At 31.2% G+C, this 22456-nt stretch overlaps 1 protein-coding gene across 1 annotated transcript; it reads right to left on the bottom strand.

The window, feature by feature from the left end:
• Positions 1–14377: 14377 nt before the first annotated feature.
• On the bottom strand, positions 14378–15804 carry LOC128157996 (uncharacterized). Its single transcript, XM_052820663.1, has 2 exons — positions 15582–15804; positions 14378–14711 (listed from the first exon to the last, which is right to left on the bottom strand). Exons 1-2 carry the CDS (start codon positions 15775–15777, stop codon positions 14428–14430), a joined length of 480 nt encoding a protein of 159 aa, XP_052676623.1. The 5' UTR covers positions 15778–15804; the 3' UTR covers positions 14378–14427.
• Positions 15805–22456: the final 6652 nt, after the last annotated feature.

Here is a 22456-nt window from a genome sequence, read left to right as displayed (position 1 = left end):
AGTTTGTCTAGCTTGCAAGTGTGTCTTTCCCTTGCATATTTGTTGATGAACATTCATTGGGTTATAAACTAATGATTTTTTGCTTATGAATAGTGCTTATCAGAGTTGTCTAACTTTAGTCATATTGTGTAAGTTTATTACTAGGGGTGTCAATTTTACTCGAAGACACAAGTCGATGAATTGGAGCCTTTAGTCCAGCGATAGTCGAGTGTTCGTTAAATTATTTGAAACTGTGTGTATAAAAATGCTAACATCACATATGACGCATCTTTATAACACAAAAATATTTAAAAACGTATACGTACTTAGTTACAAGCAAGTAAGACAAGATAATTCTTTGTTTTAAAACCAAAGACCGAGTCCTGTTATTGTTAACATGTGTTGTGTTGGTGTTCCCTTTCATTTTAATGCTGCTTTTTGCTGTTCATAAAATTATTTATGAACAAACAGAATCAGTTCACCTTGTTTGCACAATTTATTTTGTCAAGGAAATTGTGATCCCTCTACGTTCCATTCTTTGTAACCAAAGTCAACAAATTGATCACGTCTCAAGCTTTGTTTCAATTACATCATCTTTTTCGCTGTATCTTGCTGGTACATGTAACATGACTTCTTACATTCAGACTTTTGTGAATCAATCAAAACACAAGTACACTATTGTATTCTTAAAATTTAAAAATCTGAAATCGTGTTTATGTCCCTCTAAACAGCTTTGTAATATTGTCTGGGGTTTAGTTTTCGTAGATTTCGTGTGCATATCCCCCCACCCCCTCTAACATTTACTTAGTTTAAAAACAAAAATTAAACTTGAAATATTACAATTCAAATAGGACACAATCACCTTAGGTATATTTTATTATATGCAAATTTCGCCGAGAACTTATCCATAAATTTTGTTGCTTATGAAGAAATCGTTGTTCTGAAACTTAAATAGCAATAGGTTGTTGACATGATCGCACTCGTTCAATGATAAGGCTATATTCATGTATTATAGCAATACACACTGTAAACTTGATCATATAAACCTGCTTGATCGGATTATACACCAATAGGAAATTCATAAACTCTTAATCTTATTTCTGGTGTCATATTTCATATTAATAATCTATTGGATGATTGCAAACACAAAATAGTTGTTACGTAGAGTCACATTGTTTTTTTTTTAGGTCTTTCTACTTTTCAAGTGAAAGGTGTATTGTACATGTCTTCCTTTTGTTTTGTTTTTTTATTCTTTTTCTCTCCCCCCCCCCCCCCCCTCCATTTTTCTCGGGACACCTTTTTGCATTATTAGATATATTCAAACAATTTTAGATCTTTACATCACAGTTTAAATTCCGTCCTATTGATACTGTTCTGTTGATTATTATTTTTCTTCCGTAAGTGAAACTTTTGTTTCGCAACTTCTTCAAAATCCTTCATGTACGTCGTCCATCCTGCTCAGGAAAATTATAAAGGCATTTGATCCTGCCTTTTAAAAACAGCAGTGATGCTTGAACGCTTAAACTAGAACGGGTGATTTCATTGTAACAAGTAGGTGCAGATCTCTAAAAGACGAACAGGTACGCAATAGGCGGTAAGTATTATTCTCCTTCGCATGTTTTTAATTACGCAAAAAATCAAAAATATCATAAGGACTTAACGTAAAGAAACGAAACAACTCGCAATGATTTTTCTATGATCAAAACATCCGGAAGGTCAAAGGTGAAGAACATTCAAAAATATGTATTTTTATGAGTTTTCATCTCTTTTTTTCTTTTGGGTGGTATAGAAAAAAAACTTGTTCATGAACGTAGAAGGACTTCCTAAGACATTTCAAAATATAAAGCCCCCACCTTGAAATAGTTAAAGAGTTATTGCCTCTATCACAGGAAATTTTTGTTATCGCTACTTATTTAAATCCATTTGAGATCGATGCTTGGAACTTTACCAACATCTTTAGTTCACTTAGCGGCACCTTTTAATGTCTCAGCGCCGCCAATATATATCCAAACACTTCAGCGAGTTGTTACTGGTGTGGTAAGTCAACGCAATATGACGTCTCCAGCCCCTCAATCATCAGCAACCACCTCATCTGTAGCTGTAAAGGAAGTTTCTGAGAGTACTCTCACGAAAAGGTTTCGTGCTTGGGATGTGGTTGTTGGTTTGGTGTTCTGTAATTAATAATTGAGTCGATATAAGGTAATGATGTTTATTCCTCGAAGATCCAGCATAAAGTCATCATTTATAAACAAATGATAAAAACAATGAAAAATAAAACAGAGTAATAAACACTAAGTCTGTACAAAACATGCAAAGACTGATGCATCATAAAAAGGACCACATTAAAATGAGTCTTTGCATACTCCAACACAATTGTAACATATACACATGCTAAGTGAATATAGACAATGAATCTTTACAAAATATGTATGGAGATGCAACGCAAAAAGTACCACAATAAAATGAGTCTTTGCATACTCCAACACAATTGTAACATATACACATGCTAAGTGAACATTGACACATTAATGCTTTGTTTTATAAGTACGTAACTATCATATGATTATAAATAAAAATATCGAATAAATGGGGGAAAATTAACTAAAATGGAGAGATCGCTTAGCTACGATGAGGACTGCAATTACTGAAGAGTCAACTATATTTCGTAGCAAGCTGTACACCTATTCTTAGCGTGAGTACACATGTACTCGGTTATGTTAATGAACCGAATAAAAATGTAAAGTGAATTAAAGTAAAATATAGATCTTAAATACAAATAAAAGAAACCGTTTTGATGAACCGAATAAAAATGTAAAGTGAATTTAAGTCAAATATAGATCTTAAATGCAAATAAAGAAACTGTAGGTAAAACGTAACATGTTAAACACTTACATCAATATTTAAGAACGATCGATTGAACTTACTGAAACACGCATACTCGAAATAGATTTGTAAAACCAGAATTTCCTCTTGAGCGGAAGTGTAAACAATGATTGAATTTAGAACCAATCACGTGGTGATTCCGGATTCCGCTTTAACACTGATTGAAATGAAAAGCGGGGAACAGTAATAATAGACTAGTAAGAAAATCAAGAATAAATCAAATAACAAAGTATTAGGAACAGAAGGAAAAAGATTATGAACATAAAATGATTAAGAAAAAAAAACATATAAGTTATTATTTCCGACTAACAATAATTTCATATCATAACATGTAATATACATGTATATAAATGTAATTTAAAGACATTATAAAATTCTATGACAAGAAAAATTGAATGTTTACCCTTTAAAAGGATAAGTAATCGTAATAAAAATGTATATAAAAATATATATAATAATGTCCTACCTGTAATTAATAATTGAGTCGATATAAGGTAAAGATGTTTATTCCTCGAAGATCCAGAATAAAGTGACGTGCTCGGATCTTGGGACAAAAATCGACTTTGTCCAGGTGAGGTACATAAAAGGTTAATTACTTATCATATCAATAAAAATAAGGAAGGATTCCTTTTCGAGATCCTCTTGACAAAAAGATAGGTATAGCGTGGGTACAGACAAAGGGGCTTAATCCGATGACCTGACACTAATTGAGTAGATCAAACATCAAAAGAAATTTCTAACTGAAAAGTGATTTGTTATGTAAAATTTGTTTGACCTTAACAAGATAGATATTGCGCTCATCGCCGTGATACGTGTGAATATTTACGAAGCAGATTATCAAGTGATAAAAAATATTTCCTTGTGACGAAATGGGTTTTATAGTGACCAAAAGATATTAGTTACTTTTTGAGCATTTTGTTACAGAAATAGTTTGAAACACAATTACAATATAAAGATACAATATGTAGAAAATAGGGAAAATTTCTACATTATAATATTTCTGATTATGGGTCAAATGTACCTTATGATAGTACTGTTCTTGGTTGTGGTTCTCTCGGTGGGTGGAGGAGGGGGGAAATGAATAGAACCTGTTAACATTGATATAATCCTTTCTGAATTTAAATTGATATTTGTTAATATTTGTGCTGTTTTTTAAACAGGAGACCATCTTGTTAGTTAAAGATACTGAAATAAATTCTAACAAGTAACTTAAGATAATTTTTCCTGTGATATAATGTAAAACTAGCGCTTGTGAATACTCTTTCCAGACGAATCTTTGCAACACTTAACGGTATCTAAAAAGAAAATGTATTATTCAAATTTGAATAAAATTTTAACACTATGATTGCCATGACCCTGTATTTAAAATATATCAAGAAAGAAAATTTTACCATTGGTTTTAAATTAACTAAGGTTTAAGTATGTTTGACAAAGGGATTAATTGATAAAAATCCTAGATGACGTCATCATAGTTGACCTTTGACCTGTTGATATGACCTTGAAATTTGTTTGACATAAAGCCTGAACATTGGTGGTGGTTGTGTCCAAATTTCAGGTCTTAACTATGAACAGATCACAAGTTACGCATTTTTCATGCCTGGTGATAAGGAGTGCGAGTTCTTTTCTCAAGATGAAACTAATGTCATTGCATTTGATGGTCAGGACAACTGTTTGTCCAACTTTTATCCATGCAACATCAACGTCTTCGGCGTCAGCCATAGGTCTGCGGAACACGCCTTCCAATACGTTAAGGCTATGCGCAGTGGGGATATCCCGAGGGCAACGGCGATACAATCAGCTAAATCAGCCCTTGATGCCCAAAAAATTGGGAAATTTATCACTTCTTCCACCAGCTTTACAGACAATCAGGTGGCCCTAATGACTGAAATCATCGAGGCAAAAGCCGACCAAGTTCCAGCTTTCGCTGATGCCCTAAAAAAGTACAAAAAATCTGACGTTTTTGTCGAAACTACAATATTAATTTGATGATTTTTGGGCTTCCGGCCTAGACAGAATGGCTACCATTCACACACATTCTAGTGCATGGCCTGGATCAAACAAACTTGGTCATATCATTTCCGAAATTGGTTCGCGTATGCGCCGCGCCACAGGTCGCTCTCACTCCGCTCCGAGAACTGCGCCAAAAGAAAAAACTAAATCCCAGTCAAATATCTCGCAAATGCTTAAAGAGCTGAAGAACCCAAGGAAACGCAGTTGTTCCGGTAGCAGAAAATCCTCTCCTAAAAGCCAAGTGCGCGATTCCAAGAAACGCGATGGTGATGGATAACTTCATTCCTTATAAACAGGACCATTACTTTAGAGACGGACAGTGATATGAGCTTCAATTTCCTCTTGAATGTGAGAATTACGGTATTTTTTTGTAGTATATCTGTATTAGCATATCTATTTTCATAATTTTTATGAGAAACCATGGATCAGTTTAATTTTGTCTCTGCTAACGTTAGAGGTCTAAATACAAAAGAAAAACGACTTAAATTTTATAATTGGCTTAGCGACTCAAAAGTTGATATGTTTCTTTATACAAGAAACGCACTATGTCGAACGTAATGAATTTCTTTATAATTCTATATGGCCTGGGAAATCTATACACTGTTACTCAGATTCCCCCCTTAGCAGAGGAGTATCCATTTTAATTCGGAAAGGTTTAGAAATAGAAATTCTAGCCATACATAGATCTAATGATGGACGTAAATTACTAATCAATGTTAAAATTGGTGATATAGATTTAACTTTAGTTAACATATATGCACCTAATAATGAAACATACAGAGTACAGTTTTTTAAAAGAATGAGATCTTTTATTGATAATTATTCAAATAATGCAACAAATATTGCAGTATGCGGTGATTTAAATTGTAAATTAAATAACTCTACAGATAGGAGTTCCAAGTTACTTAAAGAAATTTTAGCTCAATTACATGTTGTTGATATATGGAAGGATAAGCTGAATGATACAGACGGTTTTACATGGTGCGATGCTACTGACTCACCAAAAAGTAGAAGTGATTTCATTTTTCTAAGCAAATATTTATATTTAAAAGCTAAAAATATCTCAGTTCGTAAAATCCCCGGTACACATTCTAACGGAACGAGAATGTCAGATCATAAGGCTATACGATTTAACGTTAAATTACACGAAAATGAAAGAGGAACGGGTTATTGGAAACTTAATACATCTCTACTTGAAAAATCTGATTATAAGGAAAAAATATATGACATTATTCAAAATATTAGTAAATTAAGCGTTACTTGTATGCAAAAATGGGAACAGCTGAAACAGGAGGTTAAACGATTTTCTATTCATTATTCAATAAAAAGTCAAAAGAGTTACAAAGATCAGATTAAAAACATAGAAAAGGAAATAATCGAGATAGAATCGTTACCTTATTTAGAAATTAATATGAATAAAAAGCGAACTCTTGAAAGACAACTAAGCGATCTATACGATAGAAGAGCAAAAGGCGCTCAAATTAGGTCTCGCGCAAAATGGATAAATGAAGGGGAGAAAAACACGAAATTCTTTTTAGACTTGGAAAAAAAGCACCAAACACAGAATACTATTTATGAACTAAAAAATAAAAATAATGAATCTCTTTCTACTGATGATGACATATTAGGTGAAATGTGTAGCTTTTATGAAGAACTCTATCGCAGTAAAAATATAAGTAGTTCTGATATTGAAAACTACTTACAAAATAGTAATATCATGTGTTTATCTGAAAATGTAAAAAATACATGTGATCAATTTCCAAACTTAGAAGAGTGTAGAGATTCTGTAATGAACATGAAACATAATAAATCACCAGGGTTAGACGGATTACCAGTTGAATTCTATCAATGTTTCTGGGATAAAATATCAATACTCTTTCATAATATGCTTAAAGAAATATTCAGTTTAGACGAAATGACATTTTCACAACGACTTGCTGTATTATCTTTAATTCACAAAAAAGGAGAACGATCACAGCTTACAAACTATAGACCAATTAGTCTCACTAATACTGGTTACAAAATAATTGACTTTATATTTGCTCGCCGTCTGCAAAAGGTTATTGATAACTATATAGGAAATGAACAAACAGCATATATAAAAGGAAGATATATTGGAAGCAACGCAAGGCTTATACTTGATATTTTCGAATATTGTGAAAATAATAATCAAAACGGTATATTACTATTCCTAGACTTTGAAAAAGCTTTCGACTCAGTTGAATGGAATTTTCTTTTTAAAACTTTGAAAAAATTTAATTTTGGACCAGATTTTATAAAATGGATAAAAATTCTTTTTTCCGTTTAAAAAATAATGGATGGATTTCAAAAACGTGCGCAATGAATAGAGGTATAAGACAAGGGTGTCCGATTTCTGCTATATTATATTTATTTGTTGCGGAAATTTTATCAAGTAAAATTAAAGAAAATAATTTAATACATGGATTTACCTCGAAAAATTTACAAGATGAAATAAAAAATGTACAGCACGCGGACGATATGACGGTTACTTTAGGAGATATAGAATCCATGAAACATGCTATTGGCACCATAGATAAATTTTGCAAATTAGCTGGATCAAAGATAAACCTATCAAAAACTGAATGCATATTGTTAGGAAATTTAAAAGACCAGTTCGAAAATCTAGAAGGTATTAAAGTAGCTAAACAAGCTGTAAAATGCTTAGGTATTTTTGTAGGACACGACAAAATCGAGTGTTATAATAAAAACTGGATGAAGATTTACCACGATATTGAAATTTTGTTTGAATCATGGAAAAAGAGAAAATTAACATTATTCGGTAAAGTTACTGTAGTTAATTCTCTTGCCTTACCTAAACTTATATATGTTTCTAGTATTTTAGAACTTCCCGAAAGAAATTATGTGAATGATATAAATAGAGTAATATACAATTTCATATGGAATAAAACAGACAGAATCAAACGAAATACGATGATAGGTGATATTATGGATGGCGGTATAGGCATTACCGATATAGACTCTAAATTAAAGGCTATAAAGGCAACGTGGATTGCCCGCCTAATTAAAACTAATCATGTTGTAAAAAAATATATAGATAGTCTCTGTAAAGCGCTGAATATCAATATAAACTATTTAATGAGCACAACAGAAATATCGACTGAAAATTATGGTATACTAAAAAACTTTCCAGAATTTTATAAGCAAGTTTTTACCTGTTTTAATCTATGTAAAGATCATAAGCAAAATAATGACAGATCAATAAATACCGAATCGTTTTTATTACAACCAATTTGGTCGAATACTTCATTTACTTTTAAAGGTAAAACGATATGTTTTGATGAATGGATTAAAAGCGGAATACTGTATGTTAAAGACATCTTTAAAGAAAATGGTAAATTAAAAAGTACAAGAGATATAGTTGATAGGTTAAACAAAAAAGCAATTGGATCTGCGAGTATAAAATAATACAAAAAGTGTTTAAGAAATTTGAATTCATGTATAATTTTTCTAAAATCCCCTATATCAAAATGCAACAGAATGACAAAGAATACAAAACTAAATGTTTTTATTCGAAGCTTGTAAAGCTCAAATTTCAAAGTCCAATTTCACAAGGAAAGCTTGGTAGGGATTTCCAAATCCAAGATAAGGAAATTTGGAAATCAATATATTTCAACAAAATTAAAAATGTCAAAGATAAAAGTATTGCGGAATTTAATTATAAACTTGTTAATCTGTTAATTAGTAAGTGGAATAAAGGGGTAAATAACAAATGCAAAATATGTAGAACCGAGATAGAAAATGCACAGCATTTAATTTTTGATTGTGTAAATGTAAAACATGTTTGGCATATGGCAAGCCAATGCTTAAATTTTAATATTGTTTGGAAAAATGTCATTGTTGGCTTTTTTGTTGATGATAACGAAACAACAAAGCTTTATAATATCTTCCTCTCATTTATTGCATTCAGAATTTACAAATATAAAATGTTCTGTAGAGTCGAAAACTTAGAAGAAACAAGCCAATTGTTAAGAATGTATATTAAAGAGAATACTTTATCATATTGTTCTGTTCTATCTTTTTTACATCAAATGAAAGAAAAGAAACTTTTTCAAAATTTTGCATTTTTACTATGAATATTCATTCATGCTATGAATATGTATTTATGCTTATATCTATTATGTATGTATATATATATTTATAAACGCCCACCCTCCGAGGGAGACAGTCCCTCTGTTGTATACAAGGGTTTCTAACATGGACACAGACTTTGACTGATGGTAGGGAAACCCTTTGTTATGTGTGGGCCAAAATATAAAAAAAATCACATGTAAATTATCAATGCAAGGATTTATTTTCTCTCATTTTTTTTTTTTTGATTAACACATAGGCCTACATGTTTAAATGTACGTACGGTGTACATGTAACATTTTTCCCCCATAAAAACTAGATATATATCGTATACGTTTTTTCAACATATATTGATTTTTTTTTTCCTTTTTCTGATTATCTCATATACATATACAGTGTACATTTTTAGTTTATAAAAACCTGATATATATTGTAACTCTGTTTTCACCATATGCTATTTTCTGATATGTTATTATGTACTTGTTTACAAGGAATCAATAAATGGTATTAAAAAAAAAATAAAAAAAAAAAAAAATACGCATTTTTAAATGATATAAGGCTAAATTGCACAAAAAACATATGAACACCATCCAAATGTATGTTTCAAAATATTTGAAATACGTTGTATCCTAAATTTATTTGGCCTTCAGTAATTGATGGGTATGATTTTTATTTTTTTTTCTTAAGATAATGGACTAAAATTAGTTTTTACATAACATTAAGTCATTATTTTGTGTATTTGAGAAAATATTTCAAATAATTAATTTCAGGGGTGTTTCGTACAATAGTCTACCTTAATTACCTTTTTCACTATGTGCTCTCCAAATAACACGGGAGTCCGACACGTTTCACTAGCATGCGTGTAAAGTGTAATATTTGTTACATAGTAGTCATGAAGTGACCGGGTACGGGATTATACCTGGCCATGGTTACACGTGGTAAATTTCATATATACATGTACCTGGCGAGGCGAAGCCGAGCCTTGTATGAAGTTTACTAACCAGGTATCATTAAAGTGATTGCGTGAAACCTGGTTTTTTTTCCGTTATGGCGGTATGTTTATTATTATTTTATGTTTCGCTGCATGGATTATTATGAAATTTTAAAAATACAAATTAAATAAGACAATACAACAAAAATACAACAATACGTCTTAGTATAATATTCTAATTCGGCAGTTACACAACATTACAGAAAAAATTGATATAAATCCTTAACATTTTTAAACGCATTTTTAAAAACAAATAAACGCATGGTATATTTTTGAAAATGCAGTTTGTCAAAGACCAAGTTAACGCATTTTTTTTCCACAGCGCGTTGTTATTGTTGATATTTACGCCATTTAAAATAAATGGCAGGGTTATTGTACTTTTTTAAACTTTCAATTATAAGGGGAAAAACTAAACTCAGATAAGCGTAATTAGATATTAAACATAAAACCAGTTGAGGTTTTTGCTAAATAATCTGATCTAATCTTTTCTCTGTACCCTTTTGAACGTTATACAAGTGAAATCTAGAAATATCAATAACTTCGCTAAATTAATTTGTTGGTGTTTTTTGTATTTTATACGATTCAACATTTGACAATTGTGTTAAACTGTCTTGGTTTGTGTGTATGTACTAAACAAACGCAATTAAAAAAAAAACAAAATTCTATCAAAGATTTTTAATGTATTAGAATAACCATTGACAGGTGTCATTCATTTTCCTATTATGCGAAGCAAAACTGATTTTCAACGGCGACATATTGAAGCCAGATTTATTTCTGACACATTAACACAAATTTACGATGAATTTATTGACAAAAACTTAAAAAAAAATGACTGCAAAACAGCTTATACAACAAAGAAAGGTCTTGTATAAAAAAATTATAGAACATAAAATGTTATTGACAAAAACATATAAACTGACAGCTGTTGAAAGTCAGCTTGCTGATCATGACTGAAAAATGCTTTTTAGTTTTGATGTCTATTTTTTGTTTTTGTTTTTGTTTTGTTTTGTTTTTTGTTTCTTGTTTTTTGTCTTTGTTTGTTTTTTTCTATTTTTATTTTTTCTTGTCAATGTACGGAAGTGTATTGTTGTCAGTTAAAATTATATATACCTGAGTCCTAGTACGAGGTACTTAGTCGTAAGTACGAGATAATATGCTAATTCAATGAGATAATATGCTTTTTGAACGAGATAATTTGTCGTAGAAATGAGATAACAAGTCGCACTTACGGGATAATCAGACATACAAACGACAAAAACGAAAAAAAAAAGTTAGTTTTTAAGTTTTTGTTTTCTTTACAAGTAGGCGAATAAAAATGGAACCCTCGGTCGCAGTGGCAAGTGGAAAACAGGACTTCGTTTTACAATTAATTCTCAGCTATGTTAAGGGCGTCCATACAAAAATAGCGATATTTATCACATAAAATGTTAGCCTTTGAACAATCTTGATATTCTACTCCAAACATTTGTTAAACAAAGTGATATTTTATCGATTATACAAATTAAATAATTTGTTATCGGATGAGCAATTTTTGAGTCTCTTGGGAATACCCTGTCACGTGATATTGCTAAAAATAGATGAACCAGGAATAATACGAAAAAATGCAAAGTGCACGGGCATAACATCAACAAATATAGTTATTTCTGTTTCTAACTTGTAAAATGAACCTTCAAAATTTCGAAAAGTGTTGGGAGCTTAAAATATTCAATGTAAACAGTGTATGAACAGCAATTTACTGGGATTTCCCGCAATTAACGCTTATTTATATGAAATGCGTAGCGACTTCATACAGCTCCCAGCACTTTTTGATATAATAGGGATACAATGGTAAGACATGGAAATTTTCAATATATTTGATCAAGTGTATGCCCTTGCACTACTGCATTTTATCTGACCCACTTTACTTTCAGCGTCATTTGCGTGAAATTCAAACGCAACACTGATTAAGATCATGATTTAAATTTTCATTCTTAAAATAATTTAACGCTGTGAATTTCACTAAAATAATGTTAAAATGTTGTTTCTGTTCACACCAATCATCATTATAAAATTGTTGAAATTGGAAAAAAAATAATTTCATCAGTTGCCTTTATTGGGGGGGGGGGGGGGGGGTGCAAGTGTTGAGTTTGTAATTTACACATTTATGTTTCATAATAATTTATGTTACTATGCTGGTGAATAAATTCTTTTAATGTATAATCAGGTTTACTTTTAATCATAATTGATATTTTGGTACTAATTAAAGAAAGCAAGAAGAAACAATATATCAATATTATCAAGAATTTATTTTGATAATCAACTTTACAAATACTATAGAGATTGCTTTTCTGTGACAAACTGTTCAACAAGACTAGTGTTTTCTGATTTTTTGTATTTTTCAGTCATAATGTGTAATTTATCGAAATTGACAATTCTTCTTGCACACTACATGTTCTTCTCTTCTGTCTTTTTTATATTAGGAGGTAGTCCAGTTGATAAGAAAACCAATACCTGAAATGATGAATATATATCAATTTCAAATTTCATTTCAATAGATATCAATGCAAATTATTATAATAGGTTACATTAGTATCATTATCAATATGATATTAAAAAACAACAAACTATGCATGAAGTTGAAGTTAGTGAGTAAAAGAAATATTTATATACATTTGTAGTACCTACTTTTTAGCAACATCCCAAGAAGTGTTTTCAGTGGACCATCTACTGCCTAAGGAACCCTGAAAATGAATAATGTGTCATAATCAGCAAGCTATTGTGTTAAAGATAACATGAACATGAAACATTACTCTATTGGGCATATTAATGGCGGTTTCAATTTCAGTGATATTACAACAGGCATAATCAAATGTTTATTTTTTAAAATGTGTGGAAATTCAGTTTGAACACTTTAATTTTGTCTTAAATGAAATTAATTAGATCTTCATAAAAGAAGGCTGAATAAAATAATACATTTCGATTTACTCAAACAACATTACAATCTTGTCTATAATCATTCCAGATCCTCACAGTAATCTTTGTAGTGCTAGCACATACAGTGTTTGGCCATGGCCTTTTTATTGTGTACTTTGAACATGGAGGAAATGCGATCTAATATTATCGCGATATGAGACCAGTAAAAAGCTACAATGAGCCTCAACGTTCTTTATGATAAAAACTAGCGAAACGCAGAACAATTACTTTGCCTGACTGAGTCACCAAACTGATGTTTGAACACAATTTTACATGAAATACAAATGTAAACAAGTAAACAAAATCGAAGCCGAGGAATTTCACTTCGTTTCCGTTCCATCCAACAATATTAAATAATATAAAACAATATCTAGGGGAAGTACCGATAAATCCTACCTTGTTCAGCTGAATCCTATGCCGATTTCTGTCCACGCTGGTTGTAAACGAGTTAAATTCCGAGATATATAACTGAAGTCCACATGTTTATTCTGAACACAGCTGCAAGCGCCGATGTGACGTAGTCAGCCTCGACACGTCATCAGACGACTTAGGAATTTCATGATTTCGCGAGATATAAAGATTAGTTTATGATTTTATTTCAGTACACTTTTCTTGAACCATTCAAACCCAATAATTAATCATATTCATTTTTGTATATGTTTGTTAATTACCGAAATACCATATATCTCGTAAAATCTCATGAATAAGGGGCGGGGCTTATGCAAATTTTTCTAAATCACACGTGGTAGAATTCTTAGACCTTCTTTAACATAGCTGAGAAAAGAACTCACGGATTCTCATTTTAATGGAATGATTCAAACCCTTTTCTATTTAATATTTCTATAATTACACCCCATTTTCATCACGTCGTGGGTGTCATTGTATCATTATTTTTATCATTTCTGCTATAAAACTATAAAAAATTCCCATCTACCGTCTTTAAAAATACTTCATTTATTGACTTATAAAGTATTATGGAAACCACTCACAAATATTTAATAAGTGAATATATAGTAACTGTAAATATTAATATGAGACACCTTAACAAATGGATATTTGAATGTTTCCCAAGTGAAATAGTAGGTATCTCCTAAACGCATATCATATTGTTTTTGGGGGAGGGGGTGTCCGAGCTGGGATGAGATCTTAAAAAAAAACCTCGTACGTTTTATACAAATACGTGTATACTCAGATACACTACAGTACATTACAAGTGTTTCTTCTAAATTTATTTTTCTAACAGGGACATGAACTGAATCTAACATGACAACTGATGAGCCTCCCGCCCGCGAGTAAAGCAAGCATAAACCCCAACCCCATCTCTCCTTCAATAGTTACAATACGGACTCGTTATTTTCAGGTCTTATAATAGTATTGTACATGTGTAATACAGGTCAATAAGTTATTAAGTTCAAAACAAAATCTAGTATTTCAGAATTTATTTCACTTCCATTGACAGATAGTAAAGAACAGCCATAAATAAGTTAAAATACTTTGCGGAGTTACTGTTTTCCAAACGCGGCCGCAAACGCTCCTCCATCTTTAAGAGCAGCCGCAAATGCAGATCCACCAATTAGTTGAAAATTTGACCCAAATGGTTTTTCTTTAGTCTTAGTTTCTTCTGTCGTTACGTTTTTAGTTGTTGTGTTTTTAGTCGTAATGTTTTCAGTTGTTGTAGGTGAAGATTGCGTTGTTAAAGCTGGCAGACCTGTTGAACTATAACCTTCTGCATTTGAATTGTGCACGTTTTTAGTCTCTGACGATACAGTTTCTAATAACGTGTTCCCTAAAATTCAGAAGTTGTTAATATTTAATGAAAATATGCACACAATATATTGTACACATGTGTATATTAAATACAAAGCTATACACATTTATTCTAATTTCAAAAAAGGATAATGACTTTAACAGTTTGTCATATTTCTAAAATGAAGTCAAAAATATGGAAAATAGCACATATTCTCATAGTTTTTTGAAGAGGATAATGTGTCCCCAGCCGTCGCCCAGAACGAAATTAATATATTTTATGTGATAACACATAATAAAGTTATAATGTGAGTTCCATCGTGGGCTACGGCTGTAGACATAGTTTTCTATTAAAATAACCATTTTAAAATTGATGTCGTCTGCTAGTTTTATCATAAAAAAACGGGAAAATGCACTTTTCATGACGTCACATTTACCATTGCGAAAGTCTTATCAAGTAACTATTTATAGATTCCTAATATATGGGTATTCATGTGTAAATAAATGTTACATTTAAATTTTTCGTGATATTTTTAAAGATTACCTAAAATCAGTGCAAACTATCAGTGATACTGTACCTTGTTCTTTAAAAATCAAATGAGATTTGAACTTAATTGTGCGTATAAAAATATTTTCCGAATGAATAGAAAATGTGACAATTGAAACTTATTAAAACATATACATGTGAAGAAAAAACCTTAATTATGTGATAATAAACATCCACAAATGAAATCACAATTCGATAATATTGACCAAGACCGCTATTGTTATTCCTGACTCTGCAGACCAAGTACAACATATTGTACATAATTGCTCGAAAAGTATGGAAAGGCAAAAAAAAGTTGCAGTAAATATGATCGAATTGTGATTTCAGTTTGCACGTTTATTACTGTTTTTATATGTTACCTACTATAACAAAATGTTTCTTTATCGAAGATGTTAAAGCCCTCTTTGAATCCATCTTTACATCTGCACTCATTCCCCACACACTCAGCATAGACCGGACAGGCAGTGACGTCACCAGGTGAACAGGTTCCGAAGCCTTGGACCGCAACTGAGTAAAGCAAAACGCAAAGTAATATACTTTTAAATCGAAGTCCTCGCATTGTCGCAGCCAGACAGATATTTTTAAGAAAATCCAACGTTGTTGTGGTTAACAGATATCCTCTATACGAATATATATACAAATATTATAAAACCATGCGCAGGGCATTGATTGGATGAAATTTATTATCTTTCTACCTATTGGGATACATGTAAATCTGTCTATTATTATATATCCACATAAGCCTTTCTTTTAACACATCAATGCTTTGACGACGTCATACGATATAAAAAAAAAATCAGAAAAAAGATGTGCGTAAATTTAACCATGTTATGATGTTCAGTTTATTCGATAACATATATATCGTGTGAAATATGCGTATGGATTTCATACCATTAATATGTCATATATTATTTATTTAATCGGACAAGAATTGGGAATATGTGTTATTTCGAATTCACTGTAAGTTAAATCACGTTCAGCTAAAATATTTTGAATGTACAATACAATTTCATTTGTAACACTTAGAAAGTTCGATGATCTTTCCGTTTGTGATTTGTCTGAGAAAAGGAGTAATATTATGTAAAGTATATAACCAGAACAATGAAAAAAAATTATGAATCTCGTTTATCAGACAGATCATATAGATGTAAATTGTCTTAACAACCCTAATTTTAATCGCTGTTCCTTACTTTAAAAAAATCCAAACTGTTTTGTTCTATAAGTTTTTAAACAACAGCTAATCCTTATTAATAAACAGCTGCTGTACAATGTCTGATGTACATGTCATGTAAATAAAACGCATAAATACACGTACATTTAAATCTGTTTAACATTTTTGTTGAATTCTAGTTTTGGCTTCTTTCGTTACATAAAATCTAACGTTTACATGAGCTTGTTTCATTACCAATTTAAAGAAGCATGATGACGACTATTAAGGAATTCTACTTTTAGAATCTTAATAATAACAATGCTTAACTCGCGTATTTCCATTTGTCAGCCAAAATATTTATGATATACATGTAGTTGTCAAGTTATAAGCGAGATACAGGGCTTAAAATTCTTTGATATGTAAACAAGGCTTGTGTCGTGTTTTTGTTTACACCTGTGTTGCTGAATAGAAAAACATTAAATTCTCTTAAAACAAAATAAGAATCACAACATAAGATACTGTTAAATCATGGTCATAATAAACAACTTTCAGAGAAAAAAGTCTATGAAATAAAAAAGCTTTTACTATTATATGCCACCTATCAAGCAAAAAAAAAAAAAAAAAATTAGAAAAATAGCATGAGCTTTGTTAACATGACAAAGAAATATGAGCCATGCATATCTCGTTTATAACTTGACAACTGATGTAAAAAAAAGTGTGGGCCATTAAAAACAAACTAGCTAAGTATTAATGATGATGTTTACTCAGAATGAAAAGAAAATCCACTAATCATAATGAAAAACCACCCTTTGTATGTTATAGACCTTTGATTGTAATGTTATTTTCCGTTTTCAAAAAAGTAGGCTAATGACCTGCTTTTTGAGTTAATGGCCACTAAATATTTTTTGAAAAATCAAGAAAAATCCCATCAATTTTTTCACTATGATTGTTTATTTTAATTGTAAAAAATATTACAAATAATTAAACACTTTAAAAAATGAAGTAGAGGCTATGAATGGTAGTGGCACTAAATAGGTACAAAGCATCAATATTTCAGCAACAATTTTTAAAAATATTCAGTCCGAATTTCCTCTATGAGTTTTCAAATTCCTACCCATTTTTTATGCAATTTAACAAAAAATTGAATGATGATTATAAAAAAACATTTATAGTATTAAACTACTTATATTTACGTTATTCTGTTTGCATAATATTTATATGCCGTCAATGATCAAAATAGATATATTGTGTCTTTTATGGTTTTTAAGCGTTTTTCAATATTTTTACAATTCGTGGCATTCGGTCGATTTAATGATTTAATAAGGTAAACCTTACAGAAAATATGCAAAATTATGTAGACTAAAATATTAAATCTTAACTTTTGATATAAGAGTACTGCCAAAAATGTTTAAGCGGAAAAAAAAAATCTGCAAAATTTAGTCTGTTTGGCTAAAAGTATATTTTTGTCTGAGCCGAATTCCATAATAAAGTAAAAATATCGAAATTTATGCGAATGATAATCTATTTTATAAATACTTTTTGTGTTTTAGACAAATTTTACTCACGACATTGAACTTTATAACAATCCAAATTTGTGAACTCAAACCCTGAGTAAACAACACCCTTAATGAAAAAAAAAGATCCAAAATGGAAAAGTAAAATTTGGAAAAACAATCGTGTCCATATTCTCATAACTTTTGACAAGCAAGTCACTTATTCATTGCAACCAATGAATTGTATTCGTATTTTTCTATTTCAGAATCATGACAATTAATTAAAATGAAAAAATTAAACCACAAGTGCGACCGGTGATCAGAGATTGCTTACTGGCAACCATCTGATGTTCTAAATATCCGCGTTTGCTTTGTTATGGACTTATATACCTGGTATTTTGTGAGATACTTTTAGCATGATAAGTGTACATTTCTACCATTTTTCATACATGTTTGTCTCACATATAACATGGTTATACATGTATAGGTACAATGTACATGTGTGTACAAAGTTAAAATTCACGTGTGCTGGTTTAGACAGAACACCCTGAAAGTTGGTAAACTATATCAAATTAAATATGGGTAATATTAGATTCTGAAAAAAATCCATTTCTTTAGTTAGTAAATAAAGTGAACATATAAGATAAGGGAAGCCTACTTCATAGTCCAACGGCTGTGTTTTTGCATATATACACATGTATTTTATTGATTTGATTTGTTGGTCGTGTTTGTTTTTGTTTGTATCGTTTTGCTTTATTCTTGGGGGTTTTTTGGGATGCCGTTTTCGACAACACCTATTGAAGACAAAATTCCACATTAATCTTAAACATGTTGTTTACGACAACATTAGAAGAACAAAAAATACCTCATGTTTTACAGGAATTTAATTTCTTCCCTTTAGAAAGTTTTAAAACATTTAAAAATGATTCCTCAGTTAAACAAGAAATATTAAACCGAGTGAAGGTTATTTTTACAGATTTTGATCATAAACAGATGATGAGCTCTATGAATTTTGAAAATTATGAGACAAATGAGATTGGCTGCGCTTTTGTTGAGTGACCACGGCCTGCTAAAAGGTTTTAACTCGCGTTCACTGCATTTTCAATGCGCTTACTACGTTCTCAAAGACAAAGCATGTATTACACAAACTTAGACATAGAGTTTAAATATTGTCGACATACTGGTATCTGTGATAACCTGATTGCATGTTTTCATATAAAATGTTTCAAACTCCATTAATATATAAAGATAACAAAACAATAAGTTCTAAAGAAAATTTCATGACCAAGGCATGGTTTTTAAACCGGGGGGGGGGGGATTCACATCGTCGTATACTTGAGCAAAGTAAGAGCTTATTGTCGTAAAATTGTGAGCTATATTATATTTAATACATAATGTGGAGAGAGAGAAAAAGAGAGAGCGATAGAGAGAAGGAAGGGAGGGAGGGAGGGGGAGAAGGAAGGAGAGAGAGGGGGAGAGTACAAGTAAAATTTCTAATTTTTTTCTAATTTATCGGTTACAATGTGACTGTAATCTTGTGTGTGAATTATTTCTGTTATAAAAGGGGATGGTAAAAACGTATTTACTTACGTTATCTACTTTGGAATTGTCTGGTAAAAAATAAACAATATATTAAGCCAGTTCCGTTAGGAAATGCATTTTATACAGTTAAATGTAATAAAAGTTGCTTGACAACCCTTGTACATTGTTTTATGTATTCGATAAAAAAAAGACTTATGTCTTATAGCATATTGATGAATTGATACAGATGGTGATTAATGTTCCAAACAAAAGATTTTTCACTGGAAAAAGATGTATAAAAATATCTGCATGAGTAATTGTACTTTTTATCCATATGGTTCTTCATGGAAAGCTATAATATAATGTTTGGAACATTAGTCACCATCTGTTGTCTCTCCTTAATGTCACTCTGCCTATTTATGCCGTTTAAATTATTTCCCATAATCATAAAAGCACTTTCACGTATACCTCCACGTGTGGGAAGGGGGTGGGGGGGGGGGGGTAAACTCCAACATATGCTTTCTATGGAGTAATGTGTACATCATATCTAAAAAAAAAAAAACTAATGTATAAATCAAATAAATGTAATTAAATTGTTATGTGTAAAACTTATTCTGATATATGAACATTGGTGTCTGTTTTTGTTTGTTTTGTTTTTTGTTTTTTTTTTGTCTTTCTTTGTTTGTTGCGGTTTTTGTTTGTTTTGTTTTTGTTAGTTTGTTTTGTTTTGTTTGGTTTTTGTTTATTGTCAATGTGCGAAAGTATATTGCAGCCAGTTTTATGATTTCATAAGAGCCACACAACTTGAAATGAGCGGTTAAATTACAAAAAGTATGTCTATGTTTATAAGGTCTTCCGTTCCAACGGGAGACCTTTCTATTATTTGTTTGTTTGTTGTGGTTTTTGTTTGTTTTGTTTTTGTTGGTTTGTTTTGTTTTGTTTGGTTTTTGTTTATTGTCAATGTGCGAAAGTGTATTGCAGCCAGTTATATGATTTCATAAGAACCACACAGCTTGAAATGAGCGGTTTAATCACAAAAAGTATATCTATGTTTATAAGGTCTTCCGTTCCAACGGGAGACCTTTCTATTATTGTGCTGGTTAAGATTATTTAGGTCTTCTGTTCCAACGGAAGACCTTTTAATCATTGCATGTGCTGGTTAAAATTATTCTTCTTTTTCTTTTTTGTCTTCCTAGACGCGAACTTGAGACTTCATATCGTGCTCATTTCTGAACGGTTTTTGCTAACATTTCAGGGCTAATGGACTTTACAAAATACTATCTTAAGCAATTAATATCAAATACAATTTGAAAAAAAACACCCCGTTACCTTGATATCTATATATCAAACACTTGAATAAAGTGGATGAAATTTAATTAATTTTAAATCTTGAAATATGGGCTTCAACAAGATCAGAAGTTGGGGGGGGGGGCTGGAATTTTAGCTATATTCTGTGGTAGTGTTTTCTTTTTTGTCTGATGCATTGTTGTTAAGTTTGATTTTAATTCTTTTTTGCTCCAGAACCATATCCATCAAGTCTTATCTAAATCCATAATCTTTTTCTTCATAGAGTCTCTTGGCAGTCCATCTTCCAGTAACTTTTGAGAAAGCTCTGTAAAATTTTGGTTGACCCTCATCATCAATTTTTTGATTTCTCCAAATATTGAAGTGATGGTCAATAGCTGACAATTGTGTACGGGCTACCATTTGCTCATACTTGAATTCTTGACGCTTTGGAACGTACTTCAGCATCATTGAATGATATACATGTACCTCAAGTTCACCAGTATGACAAAACAGATTCAACTGGCGAATATCTTTTAGAAGTCTTTGGTGAAAAATAACAGTCAATGGGGCTTTGTGGGCCTTGCTACCTTTCTGCAGCCATTTTTCTTTCTCATTTCCTCTGTTGAGAGTTGTGGGTGACCACATTTTGTATAATTGTTACCAGGAAATTCGTGCACATTACAAATATGATGTTCTAAAGACCTCCACATTTCAACAAGCAAATCAAGATCACCTCTACATCGACATGCACAATACCAAATATGATTGTTTACAATCCTTATCCAAGGAGCTAAATCTTCACATCCTTTCTTTTTTGATGCTACCAGAAGCTTTTTACATATACTTTTTGCTAAATGCCAAACATCAAACTGATGCTTAATACCAGGGTGTTCTTTTCTAAGAAAACTCCGTATTTGTACATGTCTGTCAGTTGCTAAAGCTTTTTTAGATATATTGGATTGTTTTAATTTTGACAAGCATCTTGTTAATCCTTCTAACTCCATTGTAGAAGATGACCCCGTTTCAGTTACTTGAACAACATTAAAATCTAAAATTGCAGAAGTCGTGGCCTCCATGACTGTTTATGTACAGTATTTAGCATTGAAACCTGGAGAATCACATCTACCATCTCCACAAATTACAAGGGGTTTTCTTTTCATTTTTTTTTAAGAATATCATTTTGTTGTTCTCTGTAGTACATATCTATGACAGGTAACACTAATGACCTGCTGTTATTGATAAAGATGAAGATATCTTGTTGTTCTAGATATTATTTGTAAATTCATGCACTTAGGAAAGTTTGAAATGCCTGAGAAAGTTAATCCACTAAAATATGTGGCTGCTGATAACATAATGTTACCAACGGGTTGTTTCCCTACAACGGTTTGTGATTTCCAAGTAAATTTATGGTTGTTCATGCAATTAAACTCCACAGACATTCCTGTCCCATTGACATAATGGTTTGTAGCATTGGCATCAAACGGTTGTTTGCAAACTTGGCACATTAACATACAGAAAAGAGATTTGATACATGACCAAAAGACAATAAATTTTGAATCCTCAGTAGGATTAACATCTTGCTCTTCATCACTTGATAAATTTGATAACTCATTTGTTGACTCATCTGAGGGAATGAAAGAGAAATCTGGGTCAGCTTTGGTAGTAATTGATTTGACAGGCGAAAATTCATCCGATTCAAATATGTGCGAGAAGCACTGTGCAGATTTCACAGTATGATTTTAAATGTAAAATGCCTTTGCTTTTACTTTACAAAATAGATATATACA

This window comes from Crassostrea angulata, chromosome 8 (genome assembly GCF_025612915.1).
Source record: "Crassostrea angulata isolate pt1a10 chromosome 8, ASM2561291v2, whole genome shotgun sequence".
Lineage (NCBI taxonomy): Eukaryota > Metazoa > Mollusca > Bivalvia > Ostreida > Ostreidae > Magallana > Magallana angulata.
The sequence above is the reverse complement of the archived record's forward strand: the minus strand, read 5'-3'. Positions and strand labels throughout refer to the sequence as shown.

Bases quoted from the DNA above. Each gene is read 5' to 3' on its own strand.
- LOC128157996 (XM_052820663.1), bottom strand. From the start codon at position 15,777: ATGCGAGGACTTCGATTTAAAAGTATATTACTTTGCGTTTTGCTTTAC. The intron at 14,712-15,581 runs GTAGGTAACATA...TCTGAATTTTAG, and splicing joins TAAAGAAACATTTTGTTATA to GGAACACGTTATTAGAAACT.